This window comes from Haliotis rubra, unplaced genomic scaffold (genome assembly GCF_003918875.1).
Source record: "Haliotis rubra isolate DU_JTF1 unplaced genomic scaffold, ASM391887v1 Scf1, whole genome shotgun sequence".
NCBI classification, from domain to species: Eukaryota; Metazoa; Mollusca; class Gastropoda; order Lepetellida; family Haliotidae; genus Haliotis; species Haliotis rubra.
Window position 1 is genome coordinate 4309310 of NW_025764891.1, and position 26614 is coordinate 4335923.

The 26614-nt window shown below is 43.1% G+C and overlaps 1 protein-coding gene across 1 annotated transcript in view; it reads right to left on the minus strand.

The window, feature by feature from the left end:
* The window catches only part of LOC124273124 (inverted formin-2-like), a 70543-nt gene that overhangs the window by 8459 nt on the left and 35470 nt on the right, over positions 1–26614 (minus strand). Inside the window, 9 exon segments of the mRNA XM_046708372.1 lie at positions 912–1076; positions 2062–2204; positions 2834–3105; positions 3107–3209; positions 3212–3720; positions 4967–5046; positions 9000–9178; positions 13638–13797; positions 14610–14725. Coding sequence (XP_046564328.1) covers positions 912–1076; positions 2062–2204; positions 2834–3105; positions 3107–3209; positions 3212–3720; positions 4967–5046; positions 9000–9178; positions 13638–13797; positions 14610–14725 — 1727 coding nt within the window.

Sequence of the window (26614 nt, forward strand, 5' to 3'; positions counted from 1 at the left end):
CATGCATGACGGAAACTTATTTATCAAGACTTAACATTTATATTAATATTTCTTCAATAAAGAAACGATAATTAAGTAAAGTAACACAAACATTCAACATTTATTTGTTTAAGAAAAACGTTAATTTATATTTTCACACCACCTGTATTATTAGCATAAATGTAAAGACTATTTCAGATTTCTGTTGTTGAACTCTGACAAAATCGTAAGTTGTTGTTTTGGTACCAAATTCTCTCCTGTAAACTGCCCTTTAAATGCATGGGAATGTTAAATCAATTGAAATAAAAATTAGGTACACTATAGGGGGGTTGATATATTGACAACATAATACATGTATCATCTTTCTAAAGATATTAAGGCTAAAAAGCATTTTTCTAGCATTTCCGACAGTACTTTAGTTGAGTGGCTTGTGAACAATCGCGTCTTGACCAGACAATCAAGTGATGGGCCAGACACTTTAGTACTTGTTACGTTAAAACTAAAACAAAATTCACTAATTTTGAATTACGAGTGCTGTGTACGAAAAAAACCATTCTTAAATGTTCTGGTCATTTGAAAATAAAAATAAAATCTCCAATAACCAGGTTCGAATCTGTGGCTACCTGAATTATTTCCTTCCTTCCACATGTAGCACTGAAATGTTTGAATTAGGCGGGGAATTGGGTCTATCCTGTTTTGAACAGTATGCAGTCATACAGGGTGTGCCAGGTTAAAAAGTAAAAGAAGGATGTTCACATTGAGAATGCTCAACACTTTGGTTAAATCAGAAGGATCCTGCTGAAAAACTACTGACTTAACTGGGTGATCGTGAATCCTGGATCTGTGTAAGACTTCTCTTGGCGATGTCCTATTTCATTACCTTTTTTCGTGCCACATGCAATAAAACATAGACTGGTATGGATTCCACTCACCTCATCTGGCTCCGGGATGTTCTTCTGTAGTCCTCGAAGTCTCTCTGCACCAATGACAGCATCATCACCATCTTTAATCATCTGGACCACCTCCTCATTTTTGGCTTTGAACTGCTTCAGGAAGATGTTGACGTTCATGCTGCGCTTCATGTCCAGAAGGTTCACCTGTCAGATGGTAGTTGCTAGTTAAAGGTGAGGTGAGGTGAAATTGGGTTTAACGTCGTGCTTGAGAATATTTCGCTCATATGACGACGTGCATGCGCGTGTATGTGTATGTGCGGCTGCTTGTACTAGCCCAGACTTAAGCTGGTTTTATAGTGCTAGCCCACTGAGGTACCATGCCGCAGCGAAGCATGAATACCCCACTCAGACACAATATATTGACTCCGAGCCGACCAGTCCTTGTTGTACCTATTAATGCCGAGCGCCAGGCAGGAACCAACCAGTACCATATGTTGACGTGTTTTGGTATGACGCGGTCGGGGATCAAACCGGCGACCTTCCGCTACACCACGGAGGCGGTCTCCTCGATACAACAGTAATATTAGCAAAATCCAGTAAAGATAACACTATCACCAAGATATCAGCCGACAGACAGGTAGCATGTAAAACCCAAATGAATTTAGCACTGCCATATTCTTTCATATTACTACAGTTCATCTGTGAGGGAGTGAGGGAGTGAGTGAGTTTAGTTTTACCGCGCACTCAGCAATATTCCAGCTATATGGCGGCGGTCTGTAAATAATCGAGTCTGGACCAGACAATCCAGTGATCAATAGCATGAGCATCGATCTGCAACAGTTCATCTGTAATGGAATGTGTACGTGTGTGAGTGAGTGATGAGGTCCTCGGGCACTTATTGTACCATGGAATAACTGTGTATTCACCTCCCAATCAAATCCTTTAAACTAAAAGAAAGTATTTGAAATATGGTTCAGTACAGGGATAAATAGAATTACTTATACAAAGGATGTCCAGTTTTAGAAAAGCCTCAACCCTTTTAACAACATAGTTGAGAGTGGGTTGAGTACAGGCAATGGACCTGAGAAGATGATGAGAAGTGGAATGGAATGGGGGTTAAGTTTCTTAAATGGTCTGGGGTTTGTAAGAGAGAATATCCAAGGATGCAAAACAACACCCATTGCCTTACCTCTGTTGGAGCCTTGACCTTGGTCTGTTCTACAGGTTTAGTCTTGTCCACCGTCTTCTGACAGAAGAGCTGTTCAATGGTGTCGTACTGAACCTTCACCTTGTCAGACATGGTCAAAACCTCCTTCCACACGTTGTCCTCACCTGAAATATACAATTGGTGAAATATTAGATATGATGTAAAATTGGTATTCAGATGAAGAATATATTCCAGAATCAGATCGGTTCTTATTTCTGTCGCTGACAAAAATACATGCAGCTTTGCAGGAGCTGATGAAATGGTTCAGTGTCTTAGAAATCTGTCTTTACAAGAGAAATCCTTCTGCCGTTATAATTCGTGTGTTCAAGCATGTTCATGTTATGTAAACCTGCCTATTATTCGTGTGTACAAGCATATTTATGTGTGCATCTGACGGTAAACATAAAATGTCTACGCCAGAGAAATAACAGGTCTTGATTGCATCCGAAATTGTGATAAATGTATGACTGGATGAACTGGAGAATTGGTTCGTGGTGACGCCATTGGTTCGTGGTGACGCCATTGGTTCGCCAGAGGATAAGCAATCAGTAGCACTGGCCATGTTATTAATTATTAAGTCAGGGCAATGAACGTTATTCCCAACATTTATAGTCATACAGTGTTGGTTGCCCGATTCAGAGTTTGGCGAAACACAACAGTTAAGTCGAGTACCTATTAATCATTTAAGATGATTTTACGGACATTATGCTGGTATATCTCTGGATGTCATTTTGACACTCAAGTCAATACTTACTGTTCATTGCCGTTGGCGGCACCTTCGACCAGTTAAAAGTCTTCATTTTGTGTTTTGGTTTTGGCGTTGAGATCCCTTGGAAACTAGGAACAGGACTCCGGAACTGAAGAGGGTGTGGTCGGTTTCCACCTGGGGGTGGGGGTGCACCTGGTGGAGGTGGAGGCGGAGGTGGTCCACCTCCTGGGGGTGGGGGTGGTGGAGGAATGCCGCTGCCGGGTGGAGGTGGAGGTGTGGGGGAATACCACCGCCTGGAGGGGGGTGGTGGTGGGGTGGGGTGGCGGAATTCACCCTGGTGGTGGAGGGGGGTGGCGGAATTCCCCTGGTGGTGGCGGTGGAGGGGGTGGTGGAGGTATCCCACTTGGTGGAGGAGGGGCGGCGGCGGGGGCACCCCAGGTGGTAGCGCTAGCGGTGTAGAAGACGCTGAAGCACTTTGAGGTGGTGGAGGTGGGGGTGGAGGGATAGCACCATTTGTTGAGGAGTTATTAGCACCATTTGATAATCCATTACTGGAAGAATCTCTATCACAGACTTGATTTGATGACGAGCAGGAAACCTCACTGGCTGTGCCAACTTGACTCTCTTCAGTCCAGGCTTCTGTTGGTTTTGTTGGCGGCAAAATGAGTCCATTCGTTGGATGGTCTAAGCCATTCACTAACACAACCTCTCCTGTCGAAGGGGAGACAACTCCCTCACTTCCGGGCACTTCGCCACTACCAGTCGGAAGTTTTTCAGTCTGTATTGCAATGTCTTTCCGGTTAGCCTCGTCTCTCGGGGGCAACGCGCGGGGTGACATTATCCTGTCCACCACCATCTTGTTGACGTCTTCTGTATCTTTCAGCACCACCATCTTGCGCGACGCCAACTCCATCAGCTTCCACTGGTTGTCACTGAAGATGACAGTTGATTAGAGTCAGTGAATTTAGCAATATTCAACCATGTTGATGTGCTTCACTAATTGTAACCAAGAGAATTTTATGCAAACAGTAAAGTAACAGCATGGTATAGGAGACGTTTAGCGACGTCATTTAACTGGATCTGACAACCTGACAATGATTCACATTAACATCGATCTAAGATGCGATGACATACACCAACCAAGGCAGCGAGCAAGACCATGATAAGCCGCTGGCGGCCTCTTTGACAAATACGGGTTGCTGAAGAGCAATTCTAACCTGGATCTTCACCCGTTATGTGCGATTTGAGTTACCATAAATGTTAATACTTGGTGGTACTTTAGAAACACCATATTAAGTGATTTCAAATCTCAAACCTGACATGTGCTACCTTACATATGTGCTACAAGAGATATGTTTTACCTGAGATATATGCTACGTAAGATAGGAGTTACCTGAGATGTGCTACCTTACATATGTGCTACAAGAGATATGTGTTACCTGAGATATATGCTACGTGAGATGTGAGTTACCTGAGATGTGCTACCTTACATATGTGCTACAAGAGATATGTGTTACCTGAGATATATTCTACGTAAGATAGGAGTTACCTGAGATGTGCTACCTTACATATGTGCTACAAGAGATATGTGTTACCTGAGATATATGCTACGTAAGATAGGAGTTACCTGAGATGTGCTACCTTACATATGTGCTACAAGAGATATGTGTTACCTGAGATATATGCTACGTAAGATGTGAGTTACCTGAGATGTGCTGCCTTACATATGTGCTACAGGAGATATGTGTTACCTGAGATATATGCTATGTAAGATAGGAGTTACCTGAGATGTGCTACCTTACATATGTGCTACAAGAGATATGTGTTACCTGAGATATATGCTACGTAAGATAGAAGTTACCTGAGATGTGCTACCTTACATACATATGTGCTACAGGAGATATGTGTTACCTGAGATATATGCTACGTAAGATAGGAGTTACCTGAGATGTGCTACCTTACATATGTGCTACAAGAGATATGTGTTACCTGAGATATATGCTACGTGAGATAGGAGTTACCTGAGATGTGCTACCTTACATATGTGCTACAGGAGATATGTGTTACCTGAGATATATGCTACGTAAGATAAAGAGTTACCTGAGATGTGCTACCTTACATATGTGCTACAAGAGATATGTGTTACCTGAGATATATGCTACGTAAGATAGGAGTTACCTGAGATGTGTGTCTGGGTCGATCTGCAACAGTGACTGCAGGATAGACAGGAAGACGTCGGCGTGGGGGGTGTTGTACACCTGGAAGATAACAACATGGGTATCTAAACTACTTGTTAACATAGACATCCTGAACGCCGTCACATCAACACTATTTACGCTTCTCAGCATCTCTCTTAGTTGTCCACATTAGTTGTCCCCTTGACATACGCTGCACTCTGTGAAACGATGATTAGCGCGTTCATTGGAGTGAATAAGTGGGTGAGTGAGTGAGTGAGTTGGTGAGTGTGTAGTGGGGTGGCTAAGTGAGTGGTTGAATGTGTGAGAGTGTGTGGGTAGGTGAGAGTGTGTGTGTGTGGGTGCAGGTGGGTGCAGGTGTGTGAGTGTGTGTGGGTGCAGGTGAGTGAGTGAGTGAGTGAGTGAGTGAGTGGGTGGGTGGGGGTAGGTGAGTGAGTGAGTGAGAACACCCATGTGGGCAATATGCCAGTCACATCACAGCGGAGAACAGTATGAGTGGATTTCGTAATTGCCGCCTTGAACTTAAACCCTCAAGGTTACCATTTAACCACAAGTCAATAAAACCTTGTTCAGGAGAACTAATAGACTAAGGCTTAGTCTCTGAATATATATAATTTGGATAGTAACAAACAAGCCCATTTAAATTGAAAAGGAGCCCCAGGGAGACCAGAGATTCAGAACCGGAGGAAATCTAGACTTGCTTCATTTAGGGCTTTAGGACTGCAGAGAGGGCTTCGCAGTAGGGAAAATAATGTGGTTCAGGGACTGTGAGACACATTAGAGAAGTAGCTATAAATAGGTCAGTGATGGTGGGTGAGTCCATTTTAACGCCACTTAGACCAGTTAGTCACAAATCATGTCCGGTCAACTTAACGTTGACCAGAGTTTAGACGTTTACCACATCAGCACTGTTATTATGCTTAAAAACCTCAAAGCAAAGCCAGGGAGAGTCTGGGATTCGAACCTACGATCTTATGATTCCTGTACGTAAAGGGACACAACTCTGAAGAACGTATTGTTGCGCCTAAGACGCCAGGGCCTGCTGTGCCCGAAATCAATATGAATTCGACCCGTACTTGCTGGGGGCCGTGAACGGCAATATATGCGTATGATGCAAAACGCCTCAGACTGCGGACACTGATCCTCATTTAATCAATTTTCAATGACGCTTTTTGAATTCCATTTTAAACTTGAAGGATTATATTTCAGATTGTTCATATTTCAATGAAGAAAAACTCGCTGACAACTAGAGAAGCTTAGGATTTGAAGTTCTGATTGATGGCGCTGCCAGCGGTTGTTCTGAATCCGTCATCAATATCCATTTGAAACCACGGGGACTTAGCACCCTCCATCCATCAAGACGCTGGCACGATTCATCACTTTTCTCCTTTTCTCAAAGCTACACTGCTGAATTTAAAGTCGGAGATCTCTGTCGGATAATGTTACATTTCTATCAGTGAAAAATGAACATTGTCTTTGACCCGCCGTCGAGCAATCGCCACACTAACATATCTCAGCGGGTATGTCCACGAAATGTCCACACCAAAGACAACCCCTGCGTTGCTCTGGACAATAACTTCCAATCACCTCTCGGCTTGGACAACTGTTGTAAGCCGAAGAAATAGTTTCAATCATGAAATAGGAAGGCAAAAACGGGTTTTCAATTAATTTGGGAATGCGGCTCAAGTGGAGCTTAATCTTGATTACGAGTTGTGGTGACCCTTTTATCGAATGTTGTATCAAAATATTTAATGTCTTTACATCAGCCTGGGATCTCATCTGTGTAATGTGATCAATTTGAAGTTTGCTTTAAAGGTTAGTGTTGATCGATGTTATGAGGTTTTTGATGGAGATGAGAAATATTGAGACGTTCCAGCTTACTTGGAGGATTGAAAGGCGTCAATGAGAGGAACATGGTCGAGTGAGCGAGTGAGTGAGTGACAGAGCGAGCTTATACATTAGCATCGTAAAGGCGAGACATTTTTAGTTTAACAATTTCGTCGCAGAAACGCTTTTGACAAAAAACTACAAATGTTCCATTTGTTATAAATATTCTTACTGAGCATCACATCTTTCTCTGAAAAGTACCTTTGTCTGACTTTATTGTGGTCGGGTTAGAATCTGGAAAACACTAGGAGACCCAATAACAAGATCCGGCGTCAGAATCCTCAAAGGGAGACAAGAATGTTACAGGAGACACATTCGGGGGTGGAAATATGGGGATACAGCATGGGGGGCTGGAGGGCCACTCTAGCATCAGTATCCTACAGGGGGGTCGGTAGGGTAGCCTAGTGGTTAAAGCGTTCGCTCGTCACGCTGAAGACCCGTGTTCGATTTTCCAAATGGGTACAATGTGTGAAGCCCATTTCTGGTGTTCCCCGCCATGATATTGCTGGAATATTGCTAAAAGCGGCGTAAAACCACATTCACTCACTCCTACAGGGAGACAAAATTGGGTTACAGGAGACATAGTCCAAATCTTCAAAGGGAGACAACCATGGGGTACATGTGATCAATCGGAGGGAAGAACCTTCTTTGCCCTTCATTGAAACATCAAATTTTAGTTCTGTCTTCCTCATAAGTTTTAGACGCTTTCACCGAACGATTCACAGACAGGAGGATGTACGATATGCGTGTCTATGCTGCACAGTTTGAGCCATCTGTCTAATAATTTAATAACTCCATTGACCAGGATGTGTCGCATGTTTAAACTAGCCAGTCATCGTGTGGCTGGATGAGTGAGTGAGTGAGTGAGTTTAGTTTTACGCCGCACTCAGCAATATTACAGATATATGGCGGAGGTCTGTTAATAATCGAGTCTGGACCAGACAATCCAGTGATCAACAGCATGAGCATCGATCTGCGCAATTGGGAACCGATGACATGTGTTAACCAAGTCAGCAAGCCTGACCACCCGATCCCGTTAGTCGCCTCATACGACAAGCATAGTCGCCTTTTGTGGCAAGCATGGGTTGCTGAAGACCTATTCTACCCCGGATCTTCACGGGTCATGTGTCTGGATGAAGTACGGACAGAGAAAGACAGACATTGCAATGAACTGACGTTAGATGGAGCGGGCGATGGTGGCCAGCATCCATAGATAGCTAATACGTTGCCGGAGGTAAGGACTGATACCACACGATACATCACACACGGACTTCTCCTATAGGTCAAACTTCATGTAATAATACAAAAATAATTATCTGGCCACAAACTACGGTAACGATATTATATAGGAGAGACGTGGAAGGTGTCATACAGGTGACGTAGGGAGTGATGTAGAGGCTGATGGTGGCTGGCCAAGCCTTTCCGTGACCGATGAGTTAACTCAGACACAAATGAATTAGCTCCGCCCATGCACTTAGCTCCGTTTACGTGACTGGAAAACTGCAGGGAGCGCCGGGGCTCAAGGTTGTCCAGGAGGCTACTAACAGATGTGGATTTCCTTCGAGACTTATTGGCCATTTTGACAGTGATGTTTCATACTGTTCGCGTCTGAGTTCAGCAGGTTACCAAAATCACATCTGAATGTGTCAGTGGAGTTTGAGAGGAAAAGTCTGAGACTTGGAGTGAAGACGTCTACTATCTCATGGTTTACTGCCACTGTATGAATGAGGTTGAAGGAGACAGTGAGTGAGTGAGTTTAGTTTTACGCCGCTCTCAGCAATATTCCAGCTATATGACGGCGGTCTGTAAATAATCGAGTCTGGACCAGACAACCCAGTGATCAACAGCATGAGCATCGATCTGCGCAATTGGGAACTGATGACATGTGTCAACCAAGTCAGCGAGCCTGACCAACCGATCCCGTTAGTCGCCTCTTACGACAAGCATAGTCGCCTTTTGTGGCAAGCATGGGTTGCTGAAGACCTATTCTACCCCGGATCTTCACGGGTCAGAAGGAGACAGAGAATCATTGAATGGCTGACGTTGTTTAGCTGCTTGCAATTGGCCTCTCACTTAGATCAGGTATACTTAGTTTCACTTGGTCATTCTGAAGGCAACCATTGACCTACCTTCTGAAGGACTACCTTGAACACCTCCTCTGGGTTGCTGATGTCAAGCGCTGCTGACGTCATGGCGGCAAGCTCCTCGTCATCATCGTGCTTCTCGTCGTCAAAGACGTCACACTGAATGTTGAGGTCATCGTCGTCGATGTCGCGCATCTCATGGATAAGGTCGAGGAGGTTGAGACCTGCGAAAATAAATCAATGTTGCAATGATATTATATTGAGACAGTTATACCTTCCAGAAAGCTCATAAAACCTTTACAGGAATGGAGTGAGTGATTGAGTTTAGTTTTACGCCGCTCTGAGCAATATTCCTGCAATAACCAGAAACGGGCTTGAAACACTGTACCCATGTGCGGAATCGAACATGGCGTGACGAGAGAACGACTTAACCAACTGGACTACCCACCTCCTCTGGCACAATGCACACATACAAAACCCACCGTACACGTTCCATTGAAATATACATCGACTGGATTTTATCATTTACCGGATTAGCAAATCACAAATGTAGGTCTATGTCCCTTTGTTTAGCATACAAAGAAACCGGATCCTGTTTATCAGGGAACTCCTCATTCGGACGATCAATGCTTGGAAATCTTACATGATTACAAAGTGACATTACACTTTTATCATGATTAATTAATCAGAAAATGTGTTATTCCGGACAGTTACAGACAGAATGTTATCGTCCAGATTAACAAGGTTTCACTCCATAAGGCAGGCTTTCTCTAAAGGTGGTGAGTGAGTGAGTGAGTGACTATAGTTAATCTGTCATGGAATGTATACGAGTGAGTGAGTTTATAGTTTACGCCGCTTTCAGCAATATTCCAGAAGTATCACGGCAGTGGACAACAGAAATGGACTTCGCATATTGTACCCATGTGGGGAATCGAACCCAGGCCTTCGAACGATTTAACCACAAGCCTATCCCACTGCGGGGTTTGGATTTTGGTGGGGGATGTATCAAACTGCTAAGGGTTTTTGTAAGGAACAGAAGAGGCTTTTTATGTCTATACTGCTCTTTATACAAACAAATTCACTGGAACTGGGGTCCAAATATTTTTTTGGACCCTCAACACTTGTTTCAAGACATTCAGCGAACGTTGGTGTGTGAGGGGCAAAAATGATTGATTGATGTATTGTACAAGACAATGTGACTGTATAGGGTTTTACACCTCTTTGGACACTATTCCTGCAATATTACATATAGAGACACCCGAATTGAGCTTATATTAATACATGTACATCGTACCAATATGATGACTCGAACCCAAGACTTCCGTGTGACGATCGAAATCCTTAAACCTGAATGCTACCCATCGCCCTCGATGCAATATGATATGTCCAACATATCGAGTAATAATTGACGACGTGCGGTCTGGAACCTGGCCGAAATTGACAACAGTTCTGCTGTTAATATCCGCATTTTGCGCTGCCAGGTCACGTGACAGACTGACATCACCAACAGAGACAATACAATTGAACTGTAAGATGTGATTCTGATAAAACAGAGTCAAAACAAGTCTCCAATTGTTTGTGTGACAAGCTATTTAAATATTAATCCATACGTGCAATAATTACGTCAACATCTATTTTGGTTTTTCCAATATTTGATTTCCTACAGCGGTAGTTCTAATGACATGCCCAATTAAATCAAATTTAAACCGCCAGTGCCCTGTCAATTAAATTAATTCTTCAATTACCTTGCCTCTGATTGTCATTCATACATAAAGATGCAGAAATTGAATTATATCGTGATTTTGGTTGTGGTTGTCACGAGCTTGGCGCCAAACACCGCTAAGTTCCACGTGACGTAATTACCCATAAATACATTCCAAAATAAGCACATAGTTGAATTTCGAAGCGTTGTTGAGGCAACATTTAACCCTGATGAGGATCGCAGTGAGCACCTGCTTCCCGTTTCGCAAAGCTGCGTAATCGCAGAACAGCTGTCTCAAGTCAGTGAGAAAGGACGAGGGTTGTTATCGTATTAGCAGTTATACGATTGTTGTGTGGTACGGGGCTCTTGTCAGATAAACTCCCCAAAGGCCGATCTCTTTAATCCAGAGTGAGTGAGTAGGTGAATGAGTGAGTGAGGGTTTTTTTGTTCAATTTTGTGTTGTCATATTCCAGCAATTTTGTGACGAGGGCATCCGATTCCTGTTTGGAAAGGTCATATACAGTGAAACCCGTCAATGCGGTCCCGGGTCACCAGGAACTATATCGTCCAGCAATGTTGTAACAAAACTCATAAACCTTTACATGTTAATACGAAAGTTTGATAATCAGGATATTCTGCCCGGAAAGCGGAAGGTCGATACCTCGTCGTGCCGAAGACGTTAAAAGATGGTACATGTCATTACCCTGCTTGGAGCGGGGCAGGATGGGGATAAAACAAGGACAGATTGGTAATAATTAAACAACCGTATGCCTAAAATAACAACGACAGCGTGTCCATTTTACCCATATAACGATTAGAATGTAATTTCCCACAAGGCAGAGAACAGAAACATCAGTGGGACTCACCGGGTCGGGGACTCATGGCAGGGTGGTTGAGTACCCTCATATTTCTGGTATGTGACGAAATATAAAACTTGCAATGTTCCGTTAAGATGACTGAGAGCTTACATTCTCCGAGTACTGTAATGGAATGGAATGGAGTCTGCCCAAACTTATAGACGTGGAGATGACACTGCGATTTCAACTGGAGACAGGTGTGTATTTCATCCGGTATCTTTGTTAATTAGCCTTCATTAATTACCTACCTGTCGAGCGTAGCGTTGACTGACAGTTAGTGAGTGTATTGCAACGCGCGTGGGTATTCGTTAACACTCACTTCCTGGTATTGAACACGTGTATTGTCAATTGCATCACGAGAGAATATCGACGGTGATGTAGTTTGTATATATGCTGTTGTGTTCCATAGGCCACATGAGCTGATTTTGTATTTTTAAGAACATTTCCTGCTTGTGTTTAAAAATATGTACCATTTTAATAAATAGTTGGGTTCTATTTGTTTATTTTTTTAAAAATCGCTCCTGTTTCTTGTATTGAACTAGAGTTGAACTTAAAGGTGTATCTAGAACTTCAGTGTACAGCATTCAGTGTAGCACGCGACTGGACTTAAACACACACACACATCAACAAAACAAACACAAAAAACCCCAACAAAACAAGACAAAACAATATTCTTTTGACGTTTTCTGACTGCATCGTCGTCTGAAAAAGAGTGAGTGAATTAAGCTTTACGCCGCTTTTTTTTAGCAATATTCCAGCAATATATATACGTCGGGGCACACCAGAAATGGGCTTCACACATTGAACCCATGTGGGGAATCGAACCCGGGCCTTCGGCGTGACGCGTCTCAAAGAGAGGAAACGCCAAATGCATGTCGTGTTCTGCTAGAATTTGACGTATTTATCCCCTATTTCTACTGTCGTGGTAAGTCGACAAATAGCATTCACATTTCTACCTTTATGGTCACAAGCACTTTCTTTAGGCTTGATGACATTTTCCTAATGTCGATCCACCGATATATATTATCAAAGAATCTCGGGCTGCAGTGAAGCTGACATTGTAGACATGTCTTTCGTTTACAAGCCTTTCGGCTGCAAGGGTTCCGACCAAATTGAAGTACTTTACATAGCTATTTTGGAATCGGGTCATAAAAGCGTTTTACGATCCAGTTCTATTACCAATACTTGATTATCTTATTTCATAAGGACAATGGACCCGTGAAGATGCCGGGGTAGAATAGATCTTCAGCAACCCATGTGCTTGCCATAAAAGGCGACTATGCTTGTCGTAAGAGGCGACTAACGGGATCGGGTGGTCAGGCTCGCTGACTTGGTTGACACATGTCATCGGTTCCCAATTGCGCAGATCGATGCTCATGCTGTTGATCACTGGATTGTCTGGTCCAGACTCGATTATTTACAGACCGCCGCCATATAGCCGGAATATTGCTGAGTGCGGCGTAAAACTAAACTCACTCACTCACTCATAAGGACAATGACCCAGTGTTTTACAGAACACTCAATACGTCGTCCAGACCGGTCAGGATGTGAGGGCGATGAATGTATTGCCTTGTTAAATACATACCACTTTGCCGTCAGTAGGAAGCACGTAGTATTGATTCCACATTTTTAGCCTATATATGATGACTCTCTGTTGGGAGATAAATCTACTTTTTGTGAATGTGTCAGTTATTTTGGTGTCGAAGGGTCAAGTGTTTTTGTGTGGGTTAGAACCTACTCAGACCCCAGAATCTTAACAGCACGTATACTACTCAAATAAATGGGGTCGGCCATTTTGTGTGAGCATATATTTTAAACATATTTTTTCCCAGAAAAGGTTGAAAAAGGAATAATGATATTTGACAAAATGAAAATATTATGCTTCGTGTACTGAGAAATATGTTATGGTTCTAAACAAGATTCTGTCTGTAACAAAACAGTCTGAGGTAGTCTGGAGGATAAACCCTTTACTCGTCACGCCGAAGTCCCGGGTTCGATTCCCCACATGGGTACAATATGTGAAGCCCTTTTCTGGTTCAGTCTTGTCTAGCCCTACATTGCATTGCTGGAATACTGCTAAAAGCGGCGTAATTCTTTCTCATTCACTGTATTCTCTGAACCCACCTATAAACTCGCTCCTAATCATGGTTCGTTCCCTCAGATCGTCGGTGGCCACCAGGATACAGTTGATGAACGCTACCAACGTTGTCCTGTACGGCACTAACTCCGCCCCCTTCACTTCGTTCACGATCAGACTGAATCGATATCGCAGTTTCTTCATCGTCTGAAAAGAATGTTTTGAAATCTCACATGTAGATATCATTACGATAGAATCATACAACCGTTTGTTGTATTACTTGGAACATGCAATACGCGCACCTGTTTACAATACTGCACTTATTGGTACAAATTTTGGATAATCGTTTGCAGAAACGTTTAATTATTTATTTTTAAGCAATTGAATTATGCCATTTTTCCGGGTTTGTTGATGAAAATACTTTTCGCCAAAACCATAGTGGTCGAAATAAGATACAAATATTTAAAACACCGACTTCAACTTTTGAGGCGGGGTAAATTTTGTATTGTTCAACGCAACACTCAGCAGTATGTCATCTGTGTGACGGCGATCTTTCGATGATCGTGGCTGATTTCACGTGTATCGATCCAGTGTGAAACTGTGATACGACGACACACATCAAGTAAGCCAGCGAGCCTGATCCCCGATCCCGTTAGTCGTCTCTTACGACAAACATGAGTTGATTAAGACCAATTCTAACCCGGATCTCCTCGGCTATATAAGACCAGAAATGGTTACTTCCATAAACTAACTTGGAGTTCTTTCCATTAATGAAATTAACTTACACTGTGGGAAGAAAAGGGGAGAAAAAGATTTCTTTTTATTCAAAAATTCGTAAATAATTGTAAGCGCGTTTGAAAGTGTTGGTTAGGTTAACCTCAAACCGTGAAACTGAAGAACTAATTTTTATAATATCATTTGCTCTCCTTCAACGAAACAGTTTGAGCAGTAAGTTTTAATGGAATACAAGTATTGATCATATTCAGATTCGATTAAATCCACACAGCGACGTGGCCTACCTTGAACGTCTCCAGGGCGTCTAGGGCAAGCCGATATCCCTCTGGGGAGTAGACACACAGGGCGGACAGCAGCTCGAACACCTGCTTCTTGACCATAGCGTTCGTCGTGTCCAGGGCTGGCAATAGACACACACAGATATAATATAATATGTATTTAAAGACGTCTATATTTTCTAAATTAACATAGTGAATAAGCGAGTGGATGTGATGAATTATTGCTGCATTGTTTGTTGTTTGTTTGTTTGTTTATTCAACGCCGCACAAATGTTCAGCTCTATGGACGGATGTCTGTAAATAATCGAGTCTGGACCAGACAATATTGTGATTGAAACATTGATGTACCCAAATGGAATATGACAACCACGTAAACGAGCAGTCCAGTGATCAACAGCATGAGCATCAATCTACGCAATTGGGATACTACGACATGTGTCAACCAAGTCAGGGAGCCTGACCATCCGATCCCTTTAGCCGCCCAGGCATACGTGGCTGTATTCAGCATTGTCATAGAAAAGCAAACAAACAAGGAGAAGACGGTCAACTTGGGACACGGCGTTTCTGATGGAAAGGAAAAAGTTCGGATAATATGATCGGTCAAGGAGCCCGACGAACAGAAACTGTTAAACCACTTCAAATAGTGAGTGAGTATGGTTTTATGCAGCGTCGTGATCGTAAACTGAGAGGACGGTGACGCGACAACCATGTCACTTATGATACAGATAATTTGGTGTCACGGGCGTTATGTACATATTTCCCACTGATATTGACGACAATCGGCGGACAGATCAATTGTTAAAAACACCAGGGAGCACGGGGGCCCTGTCGTCGAAGGCGCCGGAATTCTCTGTATGGAACTGCTACCTTTAACCGTGCCATAGGGCTATCGTTGTGGGTTCGAATCCCAGATTCGTTCTGATTATGAGATGCTAAGGGTTATCAGTACGCACTTAGAAGTGGCCAACGTCTAAGAATTGCCTTACTTCGGGATTTCTTCCCACAGAAAGCTTGAACCAAGCTTATTGTTTAGAACATAACATAACGCGCCGTGATATTAGTGTACGCCGTGATATTAGTGTACGACTGTCAAACCAAACGCTATCACCCACTCACATAAAACGCAAATGAATCAGGTATCAAAGCTGAAAAAGTATTGAAGACGTCACTTGACACGCGCTTCCAAGTAAGTACGATTTCAAGCATATTTGAAACGCTACCTAATGTTATGAACACTAAGCCTCACGGTCTCAGTGTATGACCTAGTTAATGTTCATACGACCGAGAGGAGAAGAAGTGTGCAGCTGTCATCTCAAAATGAATGTGTCTGAAGGTGCAAGCCGCATTCACGGTGGCATTTGAATCCTGGAACCGGAAAGTTATCAAATATTGCAGATAAATTGCACATACCAAAGTGTGTGATATTTAGTTGGTCTACTGCCTGTAGATGAGATGCTGTTACTGATAATGAAATATTGATTTTAGTGGCTCCCAGACAACCCAGATAGGCGTACATTGGTCTAGTAGACACTCCTTTGTCTGATCTTGAATGCAGTTCAATACCTCTGAATATCAACGACAAAAGTGTCTAATTTTAAGTGATTTCCACAAAAAAAAGATACGAAAGAGTGCGGACTGAAACCAGGTCGTGCCCTCGACTTCCGTACGTGACCTTTTCAGAAGCAAGCAGATCATGAAGTGAGTTGCATTACAGCCTGTTAAAGGGGCATGCTCCTCAATGATGGAGGGTGAGTGAGTTTAGTTTTACGCCGCACTCACAAATATTACAGCTATATGGCGGCGGTCTGTAAATAATCGAGTCTGGACCAGACAATCCAGTGATCAAAAGCATGAGCATCGGTCTACGCAACTGGGATACGATGGCATGCATCAGCAGCGAGCCTGAAGACTCGAGCCCGTTAGTCGTCTCTTACGACATGCGTGGGTTGCTGAAGAGCAATTCTAACCCGGACCTTCACGGGTTCACTGATGGAGAAGCCCCATAGCAGGTACCCGTTAACGGTATAACGGTATCATTTACAATAACTTTCTACGACTGATTGACCTTACATGTAAATTTGAAAAGAAATGTCGTAATTTATGATTTTTGTTGGTTTCTTTGTTGTTTAACGCCGCACTCAGCAATGTTCCAGCTATATGGCGGCGGTCTGTATATAATCGAGTTTTGAATAGACAATCCTGTGATCAACAGCATGAGCATCCCCTCTCCCATCACTTCAACCCCTCTCTAATCGCCTCACTCCTCTCACATCACCCCCCTTCCATCACCTCACCCCTCACCTCACCCCCTTCCATCACCTCACCCCTTCTCCCATAACCTCAACCCTTCCCCATCACCTCAACCCTTCTCCCATCACCTCACCCTTCCCCATCACCCCACCCTTCTCCCATCACCTCACTCCTTCTCCCATCACCTCACCCCTTCTCCCATCACCTCACCCCTTCCCCATCACCTCACCCCTCTCCCATCACCTCACCCCTTCCCCATCACCTCACCCCTTCTCCCATCACCTCACCCCCTCTCCCATCACCGCACATGCTGTATGTAATTTGGAGAATAAAATGAGATGTATATATAATATTTCTCTAGAGTAATCATTCTACAATAGCCCACAGTATTGCGACAAACATGCCTAGTGTTTTGAAACACCTGTTTACTCCCAAAACATTGTAGCTATTCTACGAAAAGACGGTAAATATTTACCTTTACACAACAACAAAACACGTCACCGATAACACAAAACCTTCACATTGAACAACCTAAATAGTTTCCTGTTGTCAAAACAAATTCAAAATGACGGTCACTATGTCTCTCTTCCCCTTGAGAAATTAGAAACAATCAACCTCTTAGAAAACACACTCAGAACACTACTGAATAATTCAGTGAAAACGAAACATTACTATAGAATATGCTTACGAAGTACCTGGTCATGATCAGACAAGTGCTCTTTAGCTATGCATGGCGTCTCCTAGTCTGTCTCAGAGTCCCCGAACCACATTATTTTCCCCTCCGCCCAGCCCTTTCTGCAATGCTTAAGCTCTACATGAAGCAAGTCTAGATTTCCTCAGTTTCCGAATGTCCTCTCACTGCGGCTCCTTTTCAATTTAATTATTTGTTTCCATCACAATATATATATTCAGAGACAAAGCGTTAGTCTAGGCATCTCCCATCAGCATCCCCGTCATACTGTCTGAGACGGATGTTTCACAAAGTCACATACTGAATGACTAAAACATGAGGCATGATGTGTCTACTGTACCGATAACAGATACCTTTGTTTTGGGTTTTATTGCTCAGAACAGAGAATGATATATTTATGAAGGTTCGGCTGAAATATCCAGAACCTTCCATCACCGACAACCTCTGTTGTGCAATACCAGTCTGAAGATATATAACCTGAGATTCGCCGATACTTTGGTATTTAGCAGAGTTTTTTAAAAAGAAAATGAGTGTTTGAACTGTCCTCATATTGAGGAGAGCCGCGAAATGACGTGATACACGATACCTGATTCAAGGTACCACTTAGAACTGTAGCAGGTTGGATTACAAGGCAGTGACTGGGGATTTATGGGTCTCGATCACCCAACTCGAGATTTGCTGTCATCAGCGAGAATTTGACCGATGTGGTCCAGCATTTGAAATCTCCAATCGGGGACCTTATATAAACGTATTGATCCGTATATTGAAAAAATAAACGACATAAAATATTAAATCAACTTTAAAGTAAAGTAAAGATATGAATATGGAATTACCTATCTTAGAACTGCCTATCTGCCAATGCAAAGTCTGTATTTTGGCCACGGATACTGTGTGAAATATTCATAATTGGACAATAAATCATATTATATTGCCACAGGCAACCATGTAATAACGTCATAATGCCTCTCTTTTAATACACTTCCATGTCACGATACATATATCCAACGTCACCTTGTTTCGTGAACGACCAGAGAAGGTGTTTATGGGATATGTCCGGCTTTTCCGCTGGGCGTTGTAGAATCATACCTCACATGGTGTTTTCCAATGTCCAGCGAACACAAGTGGAGCTGTCATTATAACACTTAAATGATTGCAACATGGCATGGCCATGATCTTTAAAATGTTTCTCACCACATGGCAAGAATTACAAGTGAGTGAGTGAGTGCGTGATGTCATAGGCTACAGGGACGATATAGTTATACAACTGAAGATGAACGTTTATATATTTATCATCAACCGTGTGAGTGAATCGGGGCTAACGCCGTTTTGATTTGTTTGTTTGTTTGTTTGTTTGCACTCAGGCATTTTCCAGCTGTATGACGATGGTCTGTAAATCATCGAGTCGGGTCCGCCGCTTTGAACTGCATTTCAGTTATATGACGGTGTGTCAGCTTTGTGTTGGAGAAAATTCCAAAATAATACCACTTTGAGTGAGTGAGTGAGTGAGTGAAGTGAGGTGAGGTGAAATTGGGTTTAACGTCGTGCTTGGGAATATTTCGCTCATATGACGACGTGCATGCGTGTGTATGTGTATGTGCGGCTGCTTGTACTAGCCCAGACTTAAGCTGGTTTTATAGTGCTAGCCCACTGAGATACCATGCCGCAGTGAAGCATGAACACCCCACTCAGACACATTATACTGACTCCGAGCCGACCAGTCCTTGTTGTACCCATTAATGCCGAGCGCCAGGCAGGGACAAACAAGTACCATATTTTAACGTCTTTTGGGATGACGCGGTCGGGGATCGAACCCGCGACCTTTCGCTCTCCGGTAGGACGCTCTAACCACTACACCACGGAGGCGGTCGTGAGTGAGTGAGTGAGTGAGTGAGCGAGCCAGCGAGTATGGTTTCACGCCGCTTTTAGCAGCAACATCACGGCGGGGGACACCAAAAATGGACTTCACACATTGGGGAATCGAACCCGGGTCTTCGGCGTGACGAGCGAATGCTTTAACCACTAGGCTACCCTCTACTTTGTGAAGCAGCACAAGTATGGAGCTGACAAACCTAGAAACATACATGTACTTGCAGCAAAGTGGTATTCAACTCCATTTGCGTCTGCGGAAGTTGAAATATATTTGCAAATTGATACCTGATTGTGTGTAACACGACAGCCAATAAATAAATCCACTATCTATAACATACTATTCTCATCCGCTATCTAAAACTGACATAATCGTTTGAATTATATGACGCCGTCTTTTTTTTCTCAAAGATGTAATTCGTGGTACTTTCAAGATAAGAAAGCCATGACAATTCAATGATCACAATTGGGACGAATCTAGGATTCGAAACCATGATCTTAGCATGCTGTCACGGCTAAGGGAGACAACTCCACACAGAGAATTGAGACACCAGTTCCCGATTCTATGTATCAGATCATAATTGATGATGATTGCGACAGTGATGACAAATCGGTTTGATAAATAAACTACAGAACACCCACACAGCTAACCGTTCAAAGATGTGACGCCAACGGCAGCGTGAGTAACGTCTTTGTGACACGCTATAAGAGGATGCAGTGGGGAAGTCGCCATTAATCAACGACAGATCTGATATGTATATCCATGGCGGAAAGTCTCCAGCCATACTCGCAGCTAATATAACATTCAAAATAGGTTTGGTATGAAAAATCGGACCATTCTTTCTTATTCCTTGTAAATCATGGCATGAAATGATGATTATATTTTCAGTATGCTTGTCGTAAGAGACCACTAATGGGATCGGGTTGTCAGACACGCTAATTTGGTTGACACATGTGAACGTATCCCACTTACCTAGATCGATGTTCATGCTGTTGATCACTGGATTGTTCGGTCCAGACCCGATTATTTACAAAGTGCGGCATTAAACGACAACAAACACCCCCAACCCCCACCCCAAAGTACAGAAACAAAAATTAATGTTAGAAGTACGCAAGAATCAGAAGTAATTTTATTTCTTTGAGGAGCATATGTTTTCTTTTCATGATGTCGGTAATTAAATTCTTTGGTTGTCTTTCCAACGTTTCGATAATGCAGCTTTTGATTAACATGGATGGCCCACGCGGGTTCCCATACAATCAAGCGACAGATGGCAGGCGTAGTCTGAGGCCAAATTCAGATGGAGTCAATGGTCGGGTTGACAATAAAAGACGATTCACAATCGTGTTTCCCAGGGATAATCGAGGTTTTCTGGGTGTGGATAACAAAAGCAAATGACTCAGGGACGTTTTATGAGAATATAAAAAACCTGCTTCGTCTGGCTCAGCTAATACGAGTATGTACGCTGTCACACAGTGTTGTTGTTTTGTAAATATTCAGCGTGTGAATAATCGCGTCTGGATCAGACAGGTCATTCATGTGCTGAAAACGATCCACGCCGTCGAGTGGAGGACAAAGTCAACAAACCTGACCACCAGATCCAGTAGTTCCCCTTTTACGAGTTTGTGTTGTTTGTTTGTTGTTTAACGGCACTCAGCAATATACCAGCTATATGGCGGCGGTCTGTAACCAACGAGTCTCGACCAGTTGAGTCTCGACAACCCAGTGATCAGCAGCATGGCATCGATCTAAACAACTGGGATACGATGACATGTGTCAACCAAGTCAGCGGGCCTGACCACCCGATCCCGTCAGTCGCCTCTTACGACAAGCAGTGTTGCTGAAGATCAATTCTAACCCGGAACTTCAGGGGTTCCTTCTTTCCAGCAACATCGGTTGCTGAGAACCTATTATAACTCGACATGTGAACGCAATAACATGCTTCTAAGTACATATATAGATATCTACAGTAATTGCCAATATGACTGCATTTCAAACTCACGGGGGTTCAACGATCATCAATATTTTTTTATATATAATCTATTCAAAGCTCTTGGTGACGTTTACATGTGTATGCTAAACTCCACTGCATATATTTTAATCTTCTTATCATCCATAATGCGCATATGAAGAAATAAATATTAATGAGACATTGTATCAGGAGCATTGACCCGTGATAAGTGTGAAATGAAATGTTGAAAATATCAACTTATTTGTTATCAGATCGGTTGAGGTCAACAACTGCCATGCCCTTTCTAACACCTTGGGTCATTGTCGGGGTCAATGATTCGGCTGTGTGTTTTGATTGCCCGTGACCCCTGGAGATGCAACCCCAATTTGGACATGGGTCACTTCTTCAAATAGGGTCAAGTGTGCATTGATGATGAGACCCCCTCCCTACTCCCCTTGAACGTGAGACAGTAAAGAGCTAGAGTGTTTAGTCTGTCTCAGTCCCTGAACCGCACCATTTCCCCTTCTGCCTTGCCATTTCCGGCTAAAGCTCTAAATGAAGCAAGTCTACTTCTCCTCAGGTTCAGGTCTGAATCTGCCTTATCACTATGGCTCCTTTAGTCTGTCTCACAGTCCCTGAACCACATTATTTTCTCTACTGCCAGCCCCTCTGCAATGCATAAGCCCTAAATGAAGCCACATTAGTTTTCACTCTACTGCCTGCCCTCCCTGCAATGCAAAAGCCCTAAATGAAGCAAGTCTAGATTTCCTAGTCTGTCTCACAGTCCCTGAACCACATTATTTTCCCTACTGCCTAGCCCTCTCTGCAATGCTAAAGCCCTAAATGAAGCAAGTCTAGATTTCCTAGTCTGTCTCACAGTCCCTGAACCACATTATTTTCTCTACTGCCTGTCCCTCCTGCAATGCTAAAGCCCTAAATGAAGCAAGTCTAGACTTCCCTAGTCTGTCTCACAGTCCCTGAACCACATTATTTTCTCTACTGCCTGGCCCTCTCTGCAATGCTAAAGCCCTAAATGAAGCAAGTCTAGATTTCCCTAGTCTGTCTCACAGTCCCTGAACCACATTATTTTCCCTACTGCCTGGCCCTATCTGCAATGCTAAAGCCCTAAATGAAGCAAGTCTAGATTTCATTATCTACTGGTTCTGAATCTAAAGCCTAAAATGAAGCAAGTCTAGAACTGGGGGTCTCCTATCTTGCTAAATTTAAAAGGAATCTATTTTGTCTTCTATCATATTACTGTCCAGCCCTATATATTCTAAATGAAGACTAGATTTCCTCAGGTTCTGTTAGTCTACTAAGAGGAGTCTCATATTATATATATTCAAAGACTGAGCGTTAGTCTACAAGAGCGTGAGTGGTCGTGAGAAAGGGGACTGAGGTTCTTTCGGCTGATCACCTCTACGCTGCATTGTTGTATTGGGATTCAATTTTATATTGGAATCTTGATAGGGGTAAGTCGGTTTTGATAGGGGTCTGTGGTGGTCATGAGGGCTTGGGTCATTACGGGGACAACATTCGCCTTTAACTTTCAGGATAAAAAGGAGTTTACTTCAATTTGCGTTAATCCAGTATATGGCATTTACTGTCCAGATATTTTCACGTTTCAGTTAGTTTGTTGTTTTAGGCCACTCGGATTCAGTCATATAACGGTTGACAATCCAGTAATTTCTATTGTGAAAAAAGACACCACAAACACACAGTAAAGTCACAGACCCTGGCCTCTCTTTGCTTTGACCTTTACTAACACGCTGTTCACAGAGGGGTTCTTTATCACTAAATGGTGGTCGAAACAGGTTTAAATGTGGAAGGCATGTGCGACCAGTTTATATGAACATATGTGAGTGTCGTAACAAAACGGGGTAGCCCAGTGGTTAAAGCGTTTGTTCGTGACGCCTACGACACTGGTTTGATTCCACACGTGTAAAATGCTTGCAGACATTTTCTGGTGTTTCCCGCTGTAGTTTTGATAAAAGCGGCACAAAACCGTTACCCACTCTTTACAAAACAATTATCTCCCCATTTAATTTCATTATGTGTAAACAGTGAACATGAATATTGTAAGTGTTCATATCGTTATTTTCTACATAATACCGCCACTTCCATGCACTAACACGTACATAATATCAAGCACGTCCCTACCGCCTGAGACATCACTACCATTAGCCACCTACTACCATTAGCCACCTACTACCATCAGCCACCTACTACCATTAGCCACGTACTACCATCAGCCACCTACTACCATTAGCCACCTACCATCAGCCACCTACTACCATTAGCCACCTACCATCATTAGCCACCTACTACCATCAGCCACCTACTACCATCAGCCACCTACTATCAGCCACTTACTACCATCAGCCACCTACTACCATCAGCCACCTACTACCATCTACCATCAGCTATCAGTCACTCTACTATCATCAGCCACCTACTACCATCAGCCACCTTACTATCATCAGCCACTTACTACCATCAGCCACCTACTACCATCAGCCACCTACTACTACTACCATCAGCCACCTACTACCATCATCCACCTACTATCAGCCACCACCTACTACCATCAGCCACCTACTACCATCAGCCACCTACTACGATTAGCCACCTACTATCATCAGCCACCTACTACCATCAGCCACCTACTATCAGCCACCTACTACCATTAGCCACCTACTACCATCAGCCACCTACTACCAGCCACCTACTACCATCAGCCACCTACTACCATTATGCATGTTCGTGCCTACCATTATGCACGTTCATGCCTACCATTATGCATGTTCGTGCCTACCATTATGCATGTTCATGCCTACCATTATGCACGTTCATGCCTACCATTATGCATGTTCATGCCTACCATTATGCACGTTCATGCCTACCAAACACATACTTGTCACTAAACATTCCCGAACGTTAAACAACATTCAGTCATCAAAAACAACGCCAGAGTAAAACAACATCCTACCGTGGAACATCTTATCAGATGAAATGCCTGCATACAAAATACCATTCCACATCAAATATCTCCCAAACGTCAATAATCTCTGGCTATAAATCCTGACGACAAACATTTCCCTTCCATCAAATACCACCCCAAATACATCTCGGTCAAGACGCTTCTTTACTGTGAATCGCAATCCTGCTTTTCGAAAAAACCCAACTACCATCAAATATCTCCATGCCGAACACCATCCTATGATTAAGTACCAGCAACCACCACTTGCCCTTGACAATAAATAAAAAGAGGCCCCGATTCACAAATTTACATAGCATTAAAGGAGTCAAGATGATCACAGGGCTACAAGTGAGTGGGGTATGAAGTGGTTTTGACCAGGATTTCAGTTATACGATTCAACACAGAATGCCTCCACAGATTAGTCATAGTAATATGAAAGAATAGGTAGTTCTTAAGTTCTAGAGAGAGAGAGAGAGAGAGAGAGAGTAAGAGAGAGAGAGAGAGAGAGAGAGAGAGAGAGAGAGAGAGAGAGAGAGAGAGAGAGAGAGAGAGAGAGAGAGAGAGAGAGAGAGAGAGAGAGAGAGAGAGAGAGAGAGAGAGAGAGAGAGAGAGAGAGAGAGAGAGAGAGAGAGAGAGATGCATGTCTGAGACACACTCCTGACACACCCAGATAAACATAATCAGGTTGTATCTAGAATCCGAACCCAAGATAATAAAAAACTAAACTTCCAAACGGTAGCAACTCTGTACACCCAATATAACGGCAGCGTCCTAGAGGAGTCATACATGAATCAGAGGTTGTTCTGCTTCAGATACCATCACCTGCCGTCATATCGCGGAATTGTTGCTGGGTGCGCCGATAAACAACAAAACAAACAACTGCAAAACATAACAGATGCGTCAACAAAACATCTAGAACCGGCGCTTTGCAGTAGTTGTAAGTTTTATACCTTAATACTGCCACGGGTAGTGTAAACTGAAAGATAATAGTTTGTCACCGAGCTAAAGCATGACTTATTGATTGTGAGAAACCCTCGGGTGTTATACAACAACATCAGCGTTTCCTATATCAAACCTAGAGATACTTGGAATCTGATCATGATGATGTGGACATGGGCATTAGGGGAATGTCGGAGATACCCGATTGCGAGACGCACTGTAACTTGACCCTAATCAGGTCATTACACTAGTTTCCAGATTTGCTGAAATGATATTGCGAGTGAGTAATGAAAGTGTAATTTGATATGGAAGTAATTGTTATGTGCATTTACCTACTGGAATCAGAATTAATATCAGGATAATATGTGTACCGAGATACATTAGGGCGCATTGTATACCTTTTTTCGACATACAAAAATCAAGTGTTCTAGTGCTCCGAACAAATTGGAGCAGATCCGAACCTGGACGTTGTCATGTTTGATTACCTCAGGCCTAAATGCCCTGACATTTTTGCGCAAGCGAGTCAGTGTACCTACATGTCATACATTCTAAAACAGACATCACGCTGGCTGAAACCACGGAGATGAAGTGATGACAGTGAGTGAGTGAGTGAGTGAGGGAGGAGAGAGGGAGGGGGTGAGGTTGATTTGGTTTTACGCCACTTTTCCACAATATCGCGACAGAGGAGACCAGAAATGGGCCGATGACGCTAAGTGAGTGAGTGCGTGAGTGAGTGTCTGTGCCGTTGAAGCAGTATTTCAGGGGGGCGGTGGGGTAGCCTAATGGTTAAAGCGTTGGCTCGTCACGCCGAAGACCCGGGTTCGAATCCCAACATGGGCACAATGTGTGAAGCCCATTTCTGGTGTCCCCCGCCATGATGTTGCTGGAATATTGCTGAAAGCGGCGTAAAACCAAACTCAGTCAGTGTTTCAGGTACGTCACGTGTTGTTGTAAGAGGAACGTGGATGCTGGTGGTAGAAGTTTGGAACTTTGGCGAAAACTACTAACCCAGGATCATAACTAGGGCGATTATGACAACCTCATTCATAGCATCCTGGCACGCCGGAGGGACACAATTCATCACAGTGAACTGAATGACCTTATTCAACGTTTACTGGTAGACTGGTGCCTCTGCGTACGCTAAAGACTAATGTTTATTTTGAAAACGATATAATGTTTTTTTTCTGATAAAACGATATAATGATTTTGTACGATATGTAAGTAGTGTGTTGTTATCCTCACTTAATCAGCATTAATGATTTCAATAATGACGGGAGGGTAATACACGGGTACAACTGATTTCCAGAGTTCTTAGACTGACTGACTGAATTTGGTT